Genomic DNA, 20,458 nt, shown 5'->3' on the forward strand with positions numbered 1-20,458 from the left:
ATTCATGAAAAATAGCAACAGAAATGGCAACCTGCTTGGATGAGATTGACACAGCTGTTCCGGTTGTTGTGAATCGACTTACAGAAATAATAATTCTTAAATCTGTATGTTTCTTTAATCATTGTGAAAACTATTAACTTAACTGGTCTTAGCAACCACTACAACTACTTCCCTGTTGACAGAAAACGACATCAATAGGATGGAAAATTACATCAGTGAGATGGATATGTAACCGGGTATGGATTGGTTAGGGCAAAACAAAATAGCGCCCTCTCCCAAACAGCAACCAGCTAACATGACCTCAATGTCAGGCTAAATGACTGAAGTGAAATGAAATGACGATTAGGCTAAATTTCATGCCACATTATTTGTGCTTGTGCAGAATTTAAAAGGAAAATAGAGCCCCTATCATTTTTCAGAAATGCTTATAGTTGGATAAATAAAACCATGAGACCACTGTTGTAATGCACAAACCATCACAAACTGATCACATCTATAACCACATTATTAAAGATTGATTGACACAGACAGAAAGTGCTCAAGCTCTGAGGAACAGCAAGGATCAGGTTTTGGCTCTAATGCATCCTCTACCCAGGCTGCCCTTCTTAAAAGATAAGTCTTTTGCACCGCTCTGTGATTGACAATGCAACCTTGAACCCAGTCAGCCATGTGTGAGAAAAAGGTGGAATTAAAAGCCCCCACTGCATCCAAAGTAAGGTGCAATTATAAAATACCTTCTCACTTTCAGCCTCTGATGAAGGTGATTTATCAAACTGAGACATATCAAACGACCGTTTCATAGCACTTTCATAGTGGCTGAAGAAAAACGAGGCTGGCCTTGGCACTGTCGAAACCCCTGCTCTTAGACTTGTGTGTGTGTGTGTATGTGTGTGTGTGTGTGTGTTGTTGCTGAGTGTGTATAATTTTGCTGCAAAAAGTGGCACTGGTGATAGAAGATATATGGAGCAGTGTGCTTGAGAGGCAGTTCAGAGGTGCTGTGTGACATGAATCTTAGTTTAATGCTGGTAAATCTCTTGTGTGACATGCATGTTTTCACTATTATACTCACGAGACCTGTACTATAGTTCTGACAGAGAAGGTAAAAACAGTACTTGTTGTGTTTCTGTGTGTGAACATACTTTACATGTGCATCCTATTCAGAATCAGCTTCTTAATTAAAAATGTTGAATTTTGTTTCCTCTTCTTCAAAACAACAATATTACTCCTGTCATACAAGGTTGGAATTAGTGGGATTCAAATCAACATGTGCAAGTATTTATTAATTAACACTCTTGTTTGCTGTGCACTCGGGTACCAAAAGCTGCGTCTGCTGTGATAGCACAGGCAGGTTTAATAAATGCAACAATTCTGATGCACAGAGCACAATAAAGGCCTAAAATAAGCATCATATTTCATCCTTGCCCAGTGTCCCTGGGTATGTCTTATCATAATGAGTCTCCACTTCCTTTGGAGTAAGCAGAAAAGTTCATAACAAACGCTGGTGTATGTTTGTGTATGCAGTATCCATCTATCTATCTATCTATCTATCTATCTATCTATCTATCTATCTATCTATCTATCTATCTATCTATCTATCTATCTATCTATCTATCTTTCTATCTATCTATCTATCTATCTATCCGTTTGTCTCTCCCTCTCTCTCTCTTTCCCTCTTTTTCTGCTCGGCAGATGTTGAAATGTTTGGACTCCCAACTGTTTTCGGGGCTCTCGGGGGAGCTGAGTCCTCGGCTCGCCACCTGCTCCGCCAGTCTGACAGGTAGAAATATCCTGGCCGAGACCCAATTTCATTCTGGTTTGGAGGAATAAAAAAATGACCAGGCTTTAGCTCAAACCAGTGCCCCTTTCTGTGTTTTGTAGACTTTCATTTCACAGGTATGCTTACCTTCTGAGAAAGAAAACTCAAATAAATACACACACACATATACTCAGACTTGCTGCAGCAGTGGTAGATGAGCGGTGACTCAATTTCAATTGCTAGGTTTTCAATCATGCTCGGTATGCAAAGGATGGTTTAACGATTAGAGAGCATGCATAGAAATGACATGTTCTGATAACATTTTTTGAAAGGTTTAGTTATAGAAAGCTACATGTTGGTTGTTCTGGCAGCAACACATACTTCTAGTAATAGTTTGGAAATGTGAACTTAGAAACCCCTAAAACCATGAAACATAACTTTCTGCTTGTAGGACAGTAATGTTTAACAGTTTTAATATTTGCTCTTTAATTTCTATTCATGAGGTCCTGTAGAGAAAGAATTGACTATACTCAACATGACAAGTTACTGCATTTGCATAAATATAAAATAAACATACCTACATCCACCTGTTGCCATTGTGTGCATGTTAGCATGTTGATAATAGCATTTAACTGTACAGGCTGTACACCCTTATAGGCCTTTTCCACTAAAGTAACTTACTGACCTGTAACTGAACTTGTACCCGTTGTTCCTGGTGCTGATTTTGGTTCCACTGTCCTCTTCTTGCTTTGGAAACAAATACTGTGACCCTTCAGGAGGTGGTACTAAATCAGGTTCCAGGTACTTGTGGGGGGAGGGGGAATGGTGCTGACAGGGCTGTCACCCGTGACTGGTCAAGCAGGTGTTGTCACATTTCAGCTATAATAAATTGTTTAATTAAGGCTGGTCCTGGGTGTATTTTACATCACCATCTGCCCAGTTCAGGTTAAAGTTATTGGGCAAATAAAGTAATTGTGCAATAGTAAATAGTGATGGAACCACATTTTAGGAAAGATTTTTATTTCACCATAACTGCTGTCCAAGAAGCTTAAGATTTTGCTTTGTGGTTGATTATGGTGTTCTGAATCATTTTCTTATAAATATACTGCACAGTACAACAGTACAGTGGCTGTACAGTATGTGAATGTACAACATCAGAGACGCTGAATCTTTTTTATGAAGGCTGTTAATGACATTAATCCACAGAAAAGCTGTTAACCTTGGTATTTCCTCATTAAATACCATGATAAACGAGGGGATAGAAATAAAAAGAGGCGGTAGAATTAGAAAAAGGGTTTACGTTTTTACTGTAAAGAAAAAAGAGGCTGAAACACACAAAAAATCATTTTGTACATTTCGTTTAGGGCATCTGTATCCAGCTGAAGAAGGGCAGTCGTACCTGCTTGTATTTTTTTTTCTTCTGTTTTTCCTGTGTTCAATTTTTTACTGCAAAGCCCAGAATAGCTTTAAGGATCCCCATCTGACACAGTTCATGTTCCAGAGCAGTACCTGCAAACCTCAGTCAGTCAATACCTCAAGAAAAATGCAAAAAACAAGAGGTGAATTCTCCAAGGTGTGAGGCTCATGTTCTTTCTTCAGACATGGAAACATGTCTTCACTGGTGCAACACTGGAGCAATGATTCACTATATCTGTTTACTCTGTCAACCATTTGCACTTCAGTTCCAACATTTATACCCTCAACAGCTGCTCTTTCCCAGATTAGAGATTTGGGGCTGTTTGTCAGCTTTGAAACACAACTGATCTGTTGAGTTCAGTGGGAGGCTTTAGCATGCAGGAGCCTGCACTTAAAAAGAATAAAAACAGAAAAAAATATAATCAAAAATACCATGTTAAAGGAGAATACCTCTGAAATACCAAACTCAAATAATTTGCAACTGCTGTCCCTTCTATAATATGAATAAGTGGATATAGACATTAATCAAAAGCACAGCTCTGCAGGGAATGAATTGCAAAATGTTACATCTGTTGTGTGTATGACACCCTGCTGCAGGTAGAAACAGAAATTTGGTGAATGTGATGAGTTAGAGATGATTTGTGGCCAAGCTGAGTTTGATAGGTTTTTTTCTGTAGCAGCAGGATAGTGTCCTTTTCTAAAGTCACACAGACATTCTAACTGAAATCCCCTGAAAATCGATACATGGTGCCTTTAAGGAATAGTTTTACATTTCAAGACAACAGTCTTGTTCACTTTCTTACTGAGAGTTAGATTAGATGATCAGAGCGCTCTCATGTCTTTGTGCTAATGCAGCATTCACATCAAATCATGCAGACAGTTATTACAAGCAGCCGAGAAGGAAAAGCCTTCAAGTCAGAAATTTCTGGCAGCAAGATATCTGCCACTTTGTGAAAACATCTACAGAAATGTCACCAAATCGTTGTCAAAATGCTTGCAAAACCATCTGTATCAGTAAATTTAAAATACATTGTTTGTTTATATCTGGTTTCACTTGATAACAATGCTCCAATTAGTAAGACAAAAATAGCTAATTTAGGCTAAATAAATAATAGCAGTTATGGGGCGATGTTGCGTGAACACAGCATTGCTGGAGGCAATTAGTTTAGTGTAGCGGGGGAAACAGCTTACCTGGCTGACTCCTAAAGTTCAACAATGCATCTAACAGTGCCTCTAAAGTTTAACATTTAACATGTTGTATGTTCATATCTGTACACAAACAGAAATGTAAAAATGACAAATTGTGATCACCAAAACAGATACAATGTGTTCATTACAAAGCTGTTATGGTGGTGGAAGATGTATTTTTGAACTTGATAGAGAGCAAACAGTTTCCCCATTGCTTCCTGCTAAGCTTAGCTAATTGCCTCAACTCTCTAGCTCTATACTTAATGCACAAATATGAGAGTGGTATCGAATTTCTCATCTAACTCTTAGCATGAAGAAGCGCATTTCTCAAAATGTTGAACTATTCCTTCAACATGGGCCCTGTTTTGAACAACATCAAAAAGATAAAAATAATTTATCACTGATTCATACCCATGAAGTATAAATAATAGTTCTCCACATCAGCAGTCTCGGAAGAGATATACTGTTTTTACTGTGAGCATGCAATGTAATGCACTATTCATGAATGTTGATGTCAAATGTATTGCAACTTTATTTTAGTGCTAGTATGTATATATATGTATAGTATATCCATACTGATGCCTGTGTGTGCGTGTCACTGCATGTAATGTTGCCCCAGATGGTCTGTAAGCCCAAGTAGCTCCCATAATTATCAATGCAAGCTGGAATTATGGAGGCGCTCTTAAATTCTGCAAACAACCCTTAATTCCTAATTTAGATATTAATTAGTTTCCCTGTTACTTGGCAAAGCCCTGTGATTTCCCATGACATCAGGCATGTATAACTGGGGCGTCTGCTGTTCCCTGCTGCAGAAGACCATGTAGACGATGTACAAGACTTGATAACATGATTGAAACAAGTTCATTAACTGAGACCAAACACTGCAGTGGGCCTGGGAAGGAGTGAAGTCATCAGCAGGCAGTGAAAACACATAGGAACTGTACAGTACTTTATTCAGTGTGTGAGGTCTGGATAGCACATCATGGACCCTGGGTAGTTCAGATTCAGATTCTCCAAATCTTCATTGTACTGATGAAGAGTCTGTAAAACACTGTAGTCTATATGTAGTCTTCTTCATTACAGATGTTACGCTATTCTCTACTGATGTACTGTTAGGTGCTGTGAATCATTCAGGTCTTGTTTTTTAATATTTGGAAGCTCCAACACTAGAACACACATATTTAATGAAAAGGCATGTTGAAACATATTGTGGGGCAAGAAATGCTAAAAATATTAATGAATGTGTGAAGAGGATAATCAACACAGTTACTGTTTGTCTTCATGTTTACTTGATTACTATTCTGGTTCATTTTCAATCTTGGATAATATATTTTGCTTTGTTTATCAAATGAAATATAAAGCACTTGGATGTGGGGCTGAACAAAATATGATTTTAATTATTGATTAATCTGATAATCTGAAATCACCATTTCACAGAGCATATGATGATGTCTTCAAATTGCTTGTTTTGTCCAATCAACAGTCCAAAACCCAAAGATATTCACTTTGCTATCATGAACACAAGATAACCTTTAGGAGCTTAATAGAACTGTTTTTTGTTGATAAATAATTTAAACTATTAAGTTATTATTAAAAATGTTGATTTTCTGTAAACTGACTAATCGATTACCTAACTAATAGTTTCAGATCTTAGTTGTCTGTGATGTTCTCTACTGTATATGTATCACCTGCTTTTGCAAATTAAGGTTTTTATTCAACAGTCAAACAGGAAAAATCTGGGCACATAAAAGTTCATTCAAATGAAATAAAACAAACCAAACAAAATTAACATATAAAGCACAAATAAAATACAATATACCTGCAATAAAAGAAATTGGACCATCTGATATTATGATGGTGACGTATGGTGTATGTATTCATGTTATGGTGGCCTTGTGCTGATCAGCTACTGCAATTCTTTTAAATGTTTAACAGTGCACAAGGAAACCTAATTATCTGTTTATATTTCTGATATATTTCTGATTTTGGTGCTGCTGAAGCCTATATTTTTTCATTCTGATCCTAAAATCCTTAATACCAGAAAGGATTTATCATTTTACTCCCACTTGGATTCAAGAAGCACAAACTGCGTTGGCTGAGTCACCATTTTTCAATTGTCCTTCTGCATCCTGTTGTTGTTGTTGTCTTCCCACATCACCATTACTTTTTACTCTTAAGCTTCTCACTTTAGCTGCCGTGCAACTGTCATATTCTTGTTGATTACAACCAAAATAGGTGAACAATCATTATTTCTTAATCCTCTGTTTGTCTCTTCCCTTTCTTCTCTTAGTGCACTCCCATCGTTGGCCATGGATTTGTGTTGGACAAGTACAAGTGCCAGTGCAGGAGAGGATTTTACCATCCGAGCCGAGTGGCGCTCAATGGCTTTAAAAGTAGGTTACAAATCCCTCTGTGATATAAAAATACATACTGCAGCTAGCTGTCAGATCAAAACTTTGAATCTTTCAAAAGTAAGCATTTAGGATTTATGAAAAACTCTTTTTCAGTTGACAGTCACATATTTTGTTTGAAATTCTTGTTATGGCTTTGAATGGGTATCCTGGGGCTTGTGAGGTTATGAAACCTCAAACTTCAGTCAAAGGATTCTGACTGTTCTTATTGTGGAAATGTCTATCATGTTTCTATGCTGAGCTTTAGTGGGAGCCACAGGTGGCACCTGATTCATAGACCTGTTGGATTATGAAAAGTCTAGACAGAGAACACTTAGTGGGATAAACTTGAATATAGGTTTAGTCACACTTTGATTAACCCACTGCCAATATCCGCCCACCTCAGTTACTGTTGCTATGCCTGGCCTGTCAAGGTGGCCACTTAGCTGCCTACTGGGTTTTGTCTGCTAACTACTGTCACTAGCAGATTTAGTCATCTTTTTATTGTTTCCAGCTGATTTGTTTTCAAAAGAGAACCCTGTACAAGGGTTTAAAATATGCAAATAATGGTGACATGCAGTACCAATCAAAAGTCTGGACGCACTTTCTCATTCAAATGAATGGAATGGTGTATCCAAACTTTTGACTGGTACTGTACATTAAAAAGAGCAGAGCTAAAGCCTATAGCAAAAAGTCAGCATCCTCACCAGTGAATGATCCCTGTAGAAGACATGGAAATGAAGGAGCAGCATTGTTCATGTATTGCAGGGTAATTTAGCCTGTTTATCAAAGTACAGTATTCTAAATAACAAATGTTATTAAAATTCTATTCATACTAACATCCCTTAGATGTCTGCTTACTATTGAGATTATTATATTTAATAATTTATAATTATACTTTTACAAGCAACACAGTGGTTAGATATGCTTTAATGTTTGTATTTTCGAACAGTATGTTTCACTTTTACAAGAGAATAAAATAAAATAAATTAATTCTGAGAGAATTCTATAATAAAAGAATAACCGATGAGATTGGCTAAAGTAACAAATAAGTTTTGCTGGATTTGCTAGAGTGTAATATGCAAACCTCCCCAAATCCAATGAAGAGCAGGACAGAGCTCTTAACGTTACTCTAATCTCTGATATACTAGCATTTTGGCTCCCAAAGGGTGAATGCTCCTGTCCTGAAGATATTATGCTAACGAAACCTGTAACACCACAAAATAATGTAGTTAGCTAAGAACATACCCCTTTCCCTTGGAAATAATGTTCAATTATTACTGTAGATAGTAAGCTAGTTAGCTGGGCATGCTAATGTTTGCAGCTTATGTTAGAGCAGGCATGCAATGTTTAATTCATTCCTTACACTGTGCTGTTGTATTTTCAGTTTTGTAAGGAACACACACACACACACACACACACACACACACACAAAGATGACAACTGCCAAACTTATTACTTATTATGATACTTGTGATTTTTATTAGGGCCCCATTTGGAGAAATTCAAATCTTCACAGCGTTCTGTGCTGAGTGATTTTTGTTATTCTTTTTTTATTCAGGTGTGACATTCACAATGAACATGAGCTGACAGCTGGCTGACAATAAAATCTAAAATTGCACACAAAACTTGACTTTGGAATTGCACTCCACTGGTGTTCTTCCTTTCAAATTTGTGATTTTCAAGTATATCCTTAAAGGGATAGTTTGCATTTTTTGAAGTGGGGTTGTATGAGGTACTTATCCATAGTCATTGTATTACCTTCAGTAGATGGCAGTCTGCACCCCTGCAGTTTGAAGAAGCAGGCAGTAGTACTAGCACAGAAGCTAAGCGATGTTCTGCTGTGGACGGGGCCAGCAACAAAATGTATTTTAGCCACCTAAAAAAAAATCAATATCAGTTTAAGTTTATGCTATATTTAGAATATTTTCTGTAACTTCCTACGCATGATGCACACTCGAACAACTGATCTGCGGCGTAATACAGTACAGAAGTTCTATGGTTGAGAAAATGTAGTGCCAAAGGAAAGCGCTGTCTGATGGATACATTTTGCTGCTGTCCCCATCCACAGCAGTACATTGCTTAGCTTCTATGCCAGTACTTCTGCCTGCTTCTCCAAATTGTGAGGGTGAGGGCCACAATCTACTGTAGGTAATACACTGACTGTGGATAAGTACCTCATGCAACCTCACTTCAAAAAATGCGAACTATCCCTTTAACTTTACCTTCCTGCTTAGGATTTGAATGCCTGTATTCTGACACCTTGAGTGAGAGCACTGCAGTGTCCTCGGGCAGAAAGCTTGGCTCTGATGAGCGAGATAATCAGGCAACTGCGGTGGTTTTCATCCCTGACTCCAACAATACAGCACCCCAAGGGGGATGATATGCTAAGCTGGAGCTTTATTGTAATGCAGCGTGATGAGGCCAGTAGTCAAACGGCTCAGTCTGTGAAGAGACTCATCTTCCAAACCCCATGCAGACCCGTCATTAAAAATCACTGTGGCTCAGATTGGGTCTCATCAGTGGCTAGTGACCCTGATTTCCCCTCCTGGAACCTGTCTGTTACCCCTGAAAACAGACCAGACTGGAAACTGATTTTGTATTGTTCCCTAGCAACAGGCCAAAAGGACGGATATCAAAGAGGAGAAAGGATGGAGGGAGAAAAACACAGCCTCCAATAACAATTGAATTATTTGGAAATGTAGAACCTCAAGAAAAATTACATTTGATTTGAATGTCAAAATCTATGTTTTGTTTGTGAGGTGATCTTTGACATTTTTGTAATGATAGTGTTTATGACTATCCATCATAATCCAATATCCAAAGATCAGCTCATAGATATCTGTGAATCTGCCCACTGGCATTTAAAACATTCCTGATTAACTCTGATTCACCAGTTAAAGGGAACGAAACCAACCCTTACTTCATTATTATGCACATACAGTATTAGTTAGTTGTTACTTGGAATGAATCATTATCTCACATTTAATTCACCACAACTTACAGTTTCTGTGTCCCTTCAAGTTGAGTGCATTAGAGTGTCGTCCTGCAGAACTGATTATCAAAACTTGAGTACATTCACTGTGCTGGCGTTATTACTTTTCTGAATTTTTATCTCAGTAAAACTATGCAGTATTATAGAGGATTTTGAATAGTCATCTAAATTTTCATTAATATTAAAATTGTGCTTTTTCTCACAAATGTCTCCCCCTCCCCTTCCTCTCTAAAACCTTAAAGAATAGTTTGACATTATGGGACAAATGTGCTTTTTTTGCAGATACTGTAGTTAGTTGAGCTGGAGCCAGGACATGATTAGCTTAGCTTAGTATGACTGAAAGCAGGAGGAACAGCTAGCCTGAAAGCTCAAAAATACACCTACCAATACTTCTGAAGCTCTCTAATTTACATGTATATCTTCTTCATTTTGAACACATACTGAATAGTTGAGGTTTTATGGGTAGCTGCATTCTATTAGCTATTAATTGGTGTCCCCCTGCTTCCAATATTAATGCTAAGCTAAGCTAATCACTTCCTGGCTCCAGCTCATTATCACAGACATGAGAGCGGTACCAATCTTCTCATAACTCTCAGCAACAAAACCCCCAAAAACACAGTTAACTGGAAAAACAAAACAGAGATTATTACAAGGACGAAATGTGATTTTTTATATCAGTGACTGCATAATTATTTGATAAATTGACATTATCGGCATGTTAATAAAGCGAGCTCAATTCAAACTCAACTTCGCTTACCATCGACCCAGCACCTTTACCCACATTCTCTTGCAATTGTGGTCTACAGGAGTACTGTGCAACTTTAGCACAGTGTCTGCATACTGCATGAGCTCTGGGACTTACAGAGGAATTACATGCTTATCAAGCATCATTTTCTAGAAGAGCTGCATAGTGTGGTGTGGTGGAAATGGAGGATTTACTGTAGACTACAGATTGACTCTAAATCCAGCCACAAAAGACATGTCGCAGAAAGAAGGAAGAAAATATATTTTTGACATCATCTGTTTCTTTACATGTAATTGACCAAATTCAGATTTTGAAAGAAAATTTACTTCTGTGCAACATACAGAACTCACCCAGTCATGCTAAATGTGGTCCCTCTCAGATGAGATGCTGGGGAAAAAGTAATCTAGGGAACAGATTTGATAAACCACATCCAAGTGTGCCACATGCTGGTATAACAATAATTATGCAGACCCAATTGATGAAGGGAGCAGTGTCACAATATTTCATCCCCCTCTCCTTCATTATTCCCTCATCTGCTTAATTAAAGGCTGCATTCTTGTAATTATCACCCCTGGGGCTTTGTGATTTATTGGATTGATGATGTCTACGTCGTCAAATTGATTAACTGAGCATTTAATAAGAAGTCAGTGTGTGACAGCTAAATGCAAATTAATTACACTGATAATCCTTGAAATCACTACAGTAAATCAGACCTGTCTTCTGAATTGTGATTGGTTCATACATTATACATGAACTCTTTAACAACACGTGTGAATCTATCTATAAAATCTATATATTTAGACATCTGATTATCAACTAAAGTGTCTTCGCATTCTCAGGGAAGGAGCAGGGCTCTCAAAGAGATGAGACGTCCGACATTTCCAGCAAGTGCCTGCCATGCCGCGAGGGCTGCCCCTACTGCCAGGACGACACACCCTGCCTCATCCAAGAGGACGGCGCTCTGCGACTCGCTGTGGCCTCCTTCCAGGGTCTGTGCATGGTTCTCGACCTGGCCAGTATGGTGGTGGTCTACCACTTCAGGAGAAATAAGGTGGGGGTGGGTCAAAGATCACTGTGTTGGATGAAAAGCAGATAATGTCGATTTAAAGGGGAACTCCCCTGTTTTTACACATTAAGAACAGTTTACTTGCCATGTGGAGTACTACTGAGCTTTTGAACACAGTTAAATATCTTGTGTGACATCATCTGGATTATCATGGTTTGGTTTTCCTCTTCAGAAAACCTGTGTTACAAACTAGAGGAACTAGTTCATTCTCAGACTTGGAAACCATATTTATGAAAACAGTCTCACCCTGAAATTCACATCGTAGTTTATGAGAATTTTTCGATCATATCACATGATCTTCATCAGCAGATCATGTGATGGAGCGATGGACTTTGCAAATTTGTCATGGATTTGTAGATGTTCATTCTCCATTTGCTGATGAAGATCATGTAATAAGCCTGAAACCTCCAGAGCAGATACTAAATGGACTTTATGGTGAGATTGTTTTCTCAACTAGAGGTGTGGAGTTGAGAAACATTGGCCTTTACCAGGAATGAATGGTCTAAGAAAGAGAAGATAAGATTTGTAGTACCTAGCATTTTTGGAGCTCACATTAATTGACCCATAATAGGGACTGAAAATCAGGGTATCTCAGCTTTTGCTGCACAAATTTTGATTGTTATTTTAAATTGTTTTACACGTTCCACAACTTTATACAAGTGCAGTACTAAAACACTAGAGTGGTCTTTAAATTACTTGGCTAACATTAGCTGGAAATGTCTCTTTGCAAGGGTCTGTGAACGGTGAAGGATGACAGTTGTGATTAATAATAAATTATTATTTAATAACAACTACTGTGCAGTGGCTTACCTGCCTTCCACAGTGCTTAAAAGTGTTAAAAGCTCTTGTAGAAATTGAAAATCCAAAATATTTAACCAGATCTTAACCCAGGTGAAAGCCAAACAGTGCTGCCAGGAATTGGTTTACATAGTAAATGGTGTCACATTTAGATAACCTTCCTCTATTTAGCAGTTCTGTTTGACACAGGTTTTAATAAAGAGCTAAAGGGTGTAACACTGTCACTGGATTAATATGTATCACAAAGGTGCAGCAGGTTTTATCGTGCAAACATTAATATTTTTGCTGCATATCTTTTTTTCAAAATTCATATAATTTCATACCACATGCATTTTACAGGGACATCATCATTGATTTTAGCCAAATTAAGGGCAATTGAGTTAATGTTATCATCCTTTGTTTTATTTCTTAATGTACATAGACTTAAGCTTGATTCACATTAAGTATTCATAGTTTAAGGGGTTATATCGAACCTATCCATCACAGCTGGTCCTCCATTTGAAGATAGATTTATAGCAGAGTTGTTACATAATATACAATCTGCTATTAGAATAAAGTGAAATATACATGAGATTCTCACGGTGTAGGATAATTACAACCAGTCTTCAGGCAAAGTTAAGGTGAATCTTTCGTGAATCTTTCGCTGTGTGCTATTTATAGACACGTTTGTTGTTGCTTGAGAATCTCACATTTTTCAGTTCACAAGTAATGTCCCTGGAGCCCTTTAAATTTACATAAAATACATTAAAAACTTCTAGGATGTAGTGTGGGTAATTAAATCTGACCCAGATAAGTGCTGTCGACACTCATATTTTTGTTTCAGGGAGGGCAAAACATATACACAACATATACATGTATACAAAACATATGTGTGTGTGTATATACAGACGGGTGACAAATTAAAGGAAAAATCTGAATAAATGAGTGGAGAAACATGACAAATGCAGATGCTTCCACAAAGGTGCACTGCATGGTACCATTAAGCTGTTAACATCCAATCATGCTCTGTGGCATGTATAAAAAATATTGAACAGGCCCAGATGATTCTGATTTTGTATCAAATTAGAGGAAAGGAAAAGATCTAATATATAATATATTAATATAATATAAAATATTTAATATTTTTGAATATGTTTGTTTGTACCTCTTTCTGTAAAGCACTTTGAGCTGCATTTTATGTTATGAATGGTGCTATATAAATAAAGTTTATTATATTATTATATTATATTAAGTGACTTTGAAAGAGGATTCATTGTTGGGGCACAGATGGCAGGAGCTTCAGTCACAAAGACCGCTCAACTGGCTGGTGGTTTGATAAGGACGGTGACTGAAGTGACATTTGCATTTAGGTCTATGGGACAGACATCATTAAACATTGTTTTTGATTGACTGATGTTTCTCTTTCCTCATTAACAGAGCATCCGCACATCTGGTCTCATTCTACTGGAAACCATCTTGTTTGGGGCTTTACTGCTCTACTTCCCAGTAAGTCTTTGTTGTGATCTTAAATTGCCACCACAGCTACCTCAGTCAGCCTGTTACTCCTTCACAATTGAAGCTGAATGGGCGATGGGGTCATATATGGACACGATATTTTCTGCCAAACAGTTTTGGTTATTTCACATTTCTTTTCTTTGTCCGTGTTTTTCTTACTCGTTTGAAGTGGGCAGATATCAGTTGGAAAGTCAGTTTTAGCATAAATCAGGATTTAACAACATTTGAATCTGATGACAGCTGTGTATATTGCCAGGTCACTGTCAATCAAATCTTATCACACCTACACAGTCCTGAGAAAGCACCTGAATGAGAGATAACTTCTATCTTTAATTATTGCTTATTCAGTCATCAATATTAAACATAATGGAGAAAAACTTGAAACTTTGAAACCAACCGACTTGGTTGATTTGTTGACACCTGTGGCTCATGGTGGTAACAGTGAGCATAATTTACATAATACTACAAGTCCCAGAAATGTTGGGGCAGCACACACAACTTGAGCAGCTACATTGTCAAAAGTACAACAGAAAGGCTGGTAATGTTTCTGTTTACAGTGCAGCCAAACAAACACATGTTGTTTTAATAAAGAAGTTGGTCAATAATATGCATTTTCTAAGTGCAGTCTGATTTCATGATGGAGTTGGCTGCCAAGGAATTGGTTTTCTTGTTTAGGAGTTGGAGGTGTGTAGCCTGTTGCCTGCAACTCTTCATCTAACAGCTTGTCATGGCTGGTTAAAACTGTCAACAAATGCTGAAAATGACAGTTCTCTTATTTTGTAGATGCGTTTTTGATAACCTGGGTGTCAAATACATTGTATTTTTTGTGACTGCTTCACAATATAAGCCTCCCATGTTTTTCCACTTCAGTGATTTAAGTATGAAGCAGCTGCAGTAAGAAGTGTTGGCATTAGCAGTAACTTAATACAGCTCTGAAAAGGATTCCTCATGCATGTGGAGACAATTTGAATCCAGCGTGGAAGTGGTGGACTCTGCCACTAACAATGAAAGCTGCTATAAGGTAATTAATGAATGCAAATACATTGAATTGCCATTGCAGATAAAATGCCGAACATAAATAGTATCAAAAATGGAGTTTGATTTCATGAAAATCTTGTGGAATTTAAAATGAAGGAGAGGTCAAGATATACATTTTGATATAACAAATTTTTCTGAGCAAATTGAAATTTTACCAGGAAAATAAGGTCAGTATTTTTGTTAAAAAGGGATTGCTGATGTTCATAACAGAATACATTAACCTACTATCTAAATAATGCAACAAACCCTGTCTATTACTTCTTCAGTTGCAGCTAGATACTGTTATAGCACTGAACTTCTGATAATTGTCTGGAAAACAACACAAAGAGTTGGACATCACAGTTGGTGTGCATACGAGCATGTCTTATCGTGTGTGTGCCTTTGCCAGCCTTTGTGTTGTCTGTATGTGTGAGTGGGTCCATGTGGGTGGGTGCCAGTGTGCATTGTATATGTGTGTATTTACACTTGTGCACACAGCCCACAGTGCACCTGGAGTGTCGCGTCAGAAGCCCATCTTTAGCAGGGAAACAGATGGAAGAAACCTGAGCGCCATGTAACAGGGAGATCTGATGTAACCGGGGAATTCGCTCCCTTCAAATACTTGCACAGACTGCCAACTGTGAGCCAGTGCTTTCTTCAAACATAAAGCCTGGTGGCTGGATGTTTGCCATTTTTAAGCAGAAGAGAAAAAAAACCCAAATCTGTTGAGAAAAAAAAGAGCTTCAGAGCACTCGGCTGACTCTTGGGATAAAGATTTTTGTTCTTCTTCTAAAGTTACTGGAGTGTTACCAGAAGAAAGATATTTGCATTAGAATGAAACACTTGGTTGTTTTGTTGCTGCAGATAAAGGCCTGCAGGTATTATAAGTCTATCCTTATGTGACCACACCTTGCGTATATTTCTACTGTGATGCTCAAAATGGATTTGATTTTGCATCCATCCATCCACTCTGTTCCCCATTCACCCCAAGGATAACTCAAGTACCAAAAATAGCTCCCCAAAAATACCCTGCCACTCTCTTATGTTCACACACACTTGGATACACTCATGGGTCTCTTCCTCCCTTTGCTCTGCTGTTTCTCCAGTCTTTTTTCTGCATTTCTTAGCACCTTGCTCTACCTTTTCTGCCTGTCTCTACCTTTTCCCTGTCCTTCTTTCCCTCATGTTTTCCTCTCATTACCCCCTCTGCATGTTCTCTCTCCACCTCACCTTTGTGTCTGTCTCCTCTCCGGCAATCTTACGTTTGTTGCTGCTTGTTTCTTTTTTGCTGCCACCACAAGCCTCCTCAGCTAAGCTTGGCGCAGCTGCTCCTCTCTGGTGCTCAATGCATTTTTTAACAGTCCATCAAGTTCTAGCACAACTTGTTTTAAAAATACATCTGCTGATTAATTGATGGAGGAGGCATGGTCGGTTGGATGCAAACCAGGAGGGCCACCTTCTCTTCTAGGCGAAATAAAAAAATGTGGCTTTTCTATTGTGCAGTCCCCTTGTGACTTTGTAGTCCACACGGGTAGCACTGCAGAAAGGATGTGACACTGTTGTGCCTGTCTGTTTCTGTGTATGTTTGTGCATTGGCAGAATGGAAGATGGATTAAAAATATGTTTAAGAGGTTTTACAGCATTACATTTTCCTGTGATTGTGTGCATTTGTGCATGGATTTGCATTTCTGCGTCTGTGCGTGTGGGTGTAAGAAACAGCGTGGCCTACTTTTAAAATTTTCAGAGGTGATTTACTGTTTTGGTCCAGCATGTAGACCAGAGAGCTGGAGGGCTGGATTTTTGTTCAAGAGATGAAGCTGCCAGTTAGGATGGTAATTCTAATCACAGGTTAGCATTAGGAAGACAGACATACAGTGGCAGTATGAGAGTAAGAGAGGCACTAAAACACAGGGTTTGCAAGAAAAAGTAGTGGGTGAATTATTAAACTTGTAAGGGTTTTTTTCCACATTTTTTTTGTCTCTGTTCTCTGTCTGTCTCTATCTGTTCCTATCACTTTTATTTCTTTGTGTCATTGTGTTTGCTCTATTATTTGATTTGGCACTACGAGTTGCAATCATCTGATTCAAGCACTATTGATTCACAAAAGCACAGTGGAACAATGTTGCAATTGTGTAAATTAGGCTTCTCGTACTAATCAAAACGGTAATGCCTCCTTATGAATACAAAGAGATTTGGATCAAATCAATTGTCATTTTCATTCTCAAATTTAAACAAAAAGCAGTAAAAAAAAGACAAAATACTTAAAGCTTCTCTAATCACACGTTTTACATTGGTAATGACACAAATAATATGTGTAATATGAAAGGAGTCGCTCTTAGTGACAAATCCACAGAGACAAAGATAGCGACTATTTGGAGAACATAGTGGAGCATTTAGCAACTGAAGACAGATATTTTCCTCAGAAGTTGTTTATGAACAAGAGAAAGCTAAAAGAAGAGTGACTACTGATTTATATTTGACAGGTTAGGACAAACATGACTATGCTAATATTACTGTCTCTGCTTGATGTGTAAATAAGCCACTGTTTGCTAAAGCTGGCAAGCCTCTGTGACCTACAGTTACCCATAACACCCTTCTCTGCATAGGTTTGCAGAGATGTCTATGTGCATCTTTGGAGAAGCATACTCTTGGCTTAACATGTTTGCTATATCAACTTTATCAAGTGATGATATGTCAACATTGTTTTGTAGTTTGTTTATTTCCCCCCAAGTGGCCAAAACAATTTATTAATGCAGGTTTAGAGCTGGAGCCACAATCTGGTTAGCCTAGCTTAGCATAAAGAAGTCAAACAGGGGCAAACCTGTTTGTTTAATCAATACAAAACCCGACATCTATAAACACTAATTTGTGGCTAGAGGGTGAGGTATGTGCTGTAACGATTTCTTGACAGATGCAGTCACTGTGCACAGGTCTTGGTATAAGTCTCTGCACGAACATGATGGTACTAAACTGGGAACCTCACTATTAAGAGAAGCACACTAAAGCCGAAATTATACTTTCCACGTCTACAAGTCTGTAAGAGTCTGCTTGGTTCCATGTGATGTAAATTTTGTCAACAGAGGGTGCACGCGTACGCTCTGTGCAGACATCCGCGTACTTCCAATTTGTTGTGACCATCACAACGCTGTCTTCCTGTAGACGCCGATCTACTGCACATGTGTGGAATGCGTCCTCCAAGCGGACTCCAGAGTAGTATAAACAGAACTACTACGCATGAATGGAGTCTGCAGCTTTCCGTGTACAAACAAACCATGTATAACGTGATAAATAATGAGCTTTAGAGGTTTTGGTGCTTTAGAGCTTTAGAGTTAGCTGTTTCCTCCAGTTTCAAGTCTTTATGCTAAGCTAGCTATGCTTAGCTAGGCTAATCTCCTTCTGGTTTAGGCTCCATACCAACGCAAACCACTGACAAGATTTAAATCCTTTAAGTTCTATCTGAAAGAAGGCAAATAAACATATTCCCCAATCATTGAACTATTCTTTCAGAATATAACATATATACATATAATTTCTTCATACATTATTGGTATTAAAGTTATGAATCATAATAAACTCGTCGTCCTCAAAATTGCATTATTGTGGAAAATCGTCTTTGTTTGAAATATCAGTTTTGGTATGTATTAAACTTCCTCTAATAATACCTGTCTGTGTTCCATATACCAACCAATTTATCAGATCCTGAGCTGCAACAGTGACTCACAGCTGGTAGTGGAGCGATAAAAAGGAACAGCTATAATTCCTGTTCTTGGGTATAAAATGGACTTGGCTCCCCGCTCTCTCACGACCAGCATACCAATGACAGAGTCTGGCACTGCAAGGTTTTGATGAGGATTGTGTATGGAAGGAAACCGTGCTTTGACTCTGTGTGTCACATTCATAATCAGGAGGTGAGAGAAATGTCTGTATACCAGAGCTGAACTGAGTGTGGACAGACTGAAGGCTGAAAATGGGATTGTTATGACACTGTAATTGCGTACTGAGCCACATTTTGGCAGAGTATGTTAAATTCATCCTGCCAGTTTTAAGACTAGATTGTATGGTTCAAAATTGTGATGATAAAGCAAAGCAAAAAACAAGCTGTAGATTAGTTCACTGCTAATGCAACATTTATTCAATATACCATCACTATGTGTTATCTTGAGATGCTTGTAAATTCCTGAATAGTTGTAGCAGATGTTGTCAGATTTAATATTTTTGTCTCTGATATTATTTTGTCCGTATACCATTTTGTTACCCTGAGGTGACAGAGAGTACGCACTATTCCTAAATTTTAACAAATCTTACATCCACTGTTTTCACCTTGGGGTTGGCTGTCTGCTTTTTTGAGTTGGCCACAGATATTCTTCTTCTTCACTGTGCAGAAAAAGAAAGGAGGTTACAGGTGCTGTAATTACTGTGGATGGTTGCTGTTGCTTGAATGCCAAGGCATTGTAAGAGCACTCGCTGTACTTCTGAGGGATGTGTCTGAACTGCATATAATGTATTCTGTCTGAGACCATGTGATAAATATAAAGACTGGTCACTGCCAGTTGTCAGTTATTGTAAAGCAAACATCCAATATAATAAAAAGATCCAAGTACATTAATCAAAATACATCTTTACTTTATTATGTGAATACCTATCTCCAAAAAGACAGTATTTACTGTGATGTATATTATGGATTAAAATCATTGAGATGTCACTTCATAGGTAGATCCACCCATACATACAATATCTATAATCGCTCATCCTGCACAGGTGGGGGACATAACCCTAAAGGGTAAAGAAACTAAGTATAGGTATTCCACTATATCTTTGCTGTAAAGACTACACACATAAACACACTATTATATATACAGACTTGTAGTAATAGGTACAGAAATCAGGGGCTAATTACTCATGAATATAGATGCATTTGTAGTTATCTCATCATGTGTGGATATGTTGATGAGTTTTTACAGTGAGTATTTGTCCTCTTAATTGCATTTTTTTTTTTAAAAAGATGCTCAAATCAATATTTTTATATTAACAATGGATCAAATCACTATGTTCAATGTAAAAGGGGTTACTTGTAGTGATGAACCGAAAGAGAAGTATTACCCATTTTTGCATCTTTCAGCTCATTGTTTTGGTTTTTACAGGCCCCCAAAGTCTTGTTTCTAGCAGCAGCAGGTTGCTGTTCTTAGTGAAAAAGCTTGAAAAACTCAATGTTCACTACGTGCCTAGCACCAAATACACAAACTTGCTGGTGAACTAAGAGCTAGAAAGAGGAGAGAATATTGAGCTTACATTCAAGAGGTGGACATTAAATGAATGCTAATGTTGCTCTGTATCTGCTGGATAAACATTTGTGCGCTAACCAATTCCTTATATCAACTTAACGTGTGACCAGTGCAGCTCTGAAATTATATTTTGTGTGGGAAAACGGGGAGGTGTACTGGTGAGATTAAAGGCTTACCTGACGTCCTCTTATGTTACTGATCCTCGCCTCTTTTGCGGTGGATGTTACTATTTTCCTCACTGGAATTTAGAAGAAGCGGTGTGGACCACGGGAACCTTCACCTGCTGAGACGTGCTTCAACATTGGCCGATG

General features: G+C 38.0%; 1 protein-coding gene across 1 annotated transcript in view; it reads left to right on the plus strand.

Annotated features, from left to right (window-relative positions):
* LOC122993361 (probable G-protein coupled receptor 158) overlaps window positions 1-20,458 on the plus strand; it is a 52,242-nt gene that overhangs the window by 2,937 nt on the left and 28,847 nt on the right. The window contains exons 2-4 of the mRNA XM_044367478.1: window positions 6,651-6,753; window positions 11,330-11,541; window positions 13,771-13,839. Of these exons, the coding sequence (XP_044223413.1) occupies window positions 6,651-6,753; window positions 11,330-11,541; window positions 13,771-13,839 (384 nt within the window). The remainder of the gene's footprint in view (window positions 1-6,650; window positions 6,754-11,329; window positions 11,542-13,770; window positions 13,840-20,458) is intronic.

This window comes from Thunnus albacares, chromosome 12 (genome assembly GCF_914725855.1).
Source record: "Thunnus albacares chromosome 12, fThuAlb1.1, whole genome shotgun sequence".
Taxonomy (NCBI): Eukaryota; Metazoa; Chordata; class Actinopteri; order Scombriformes; family Scombridae; genus Thunnus; species Thunnus albacares.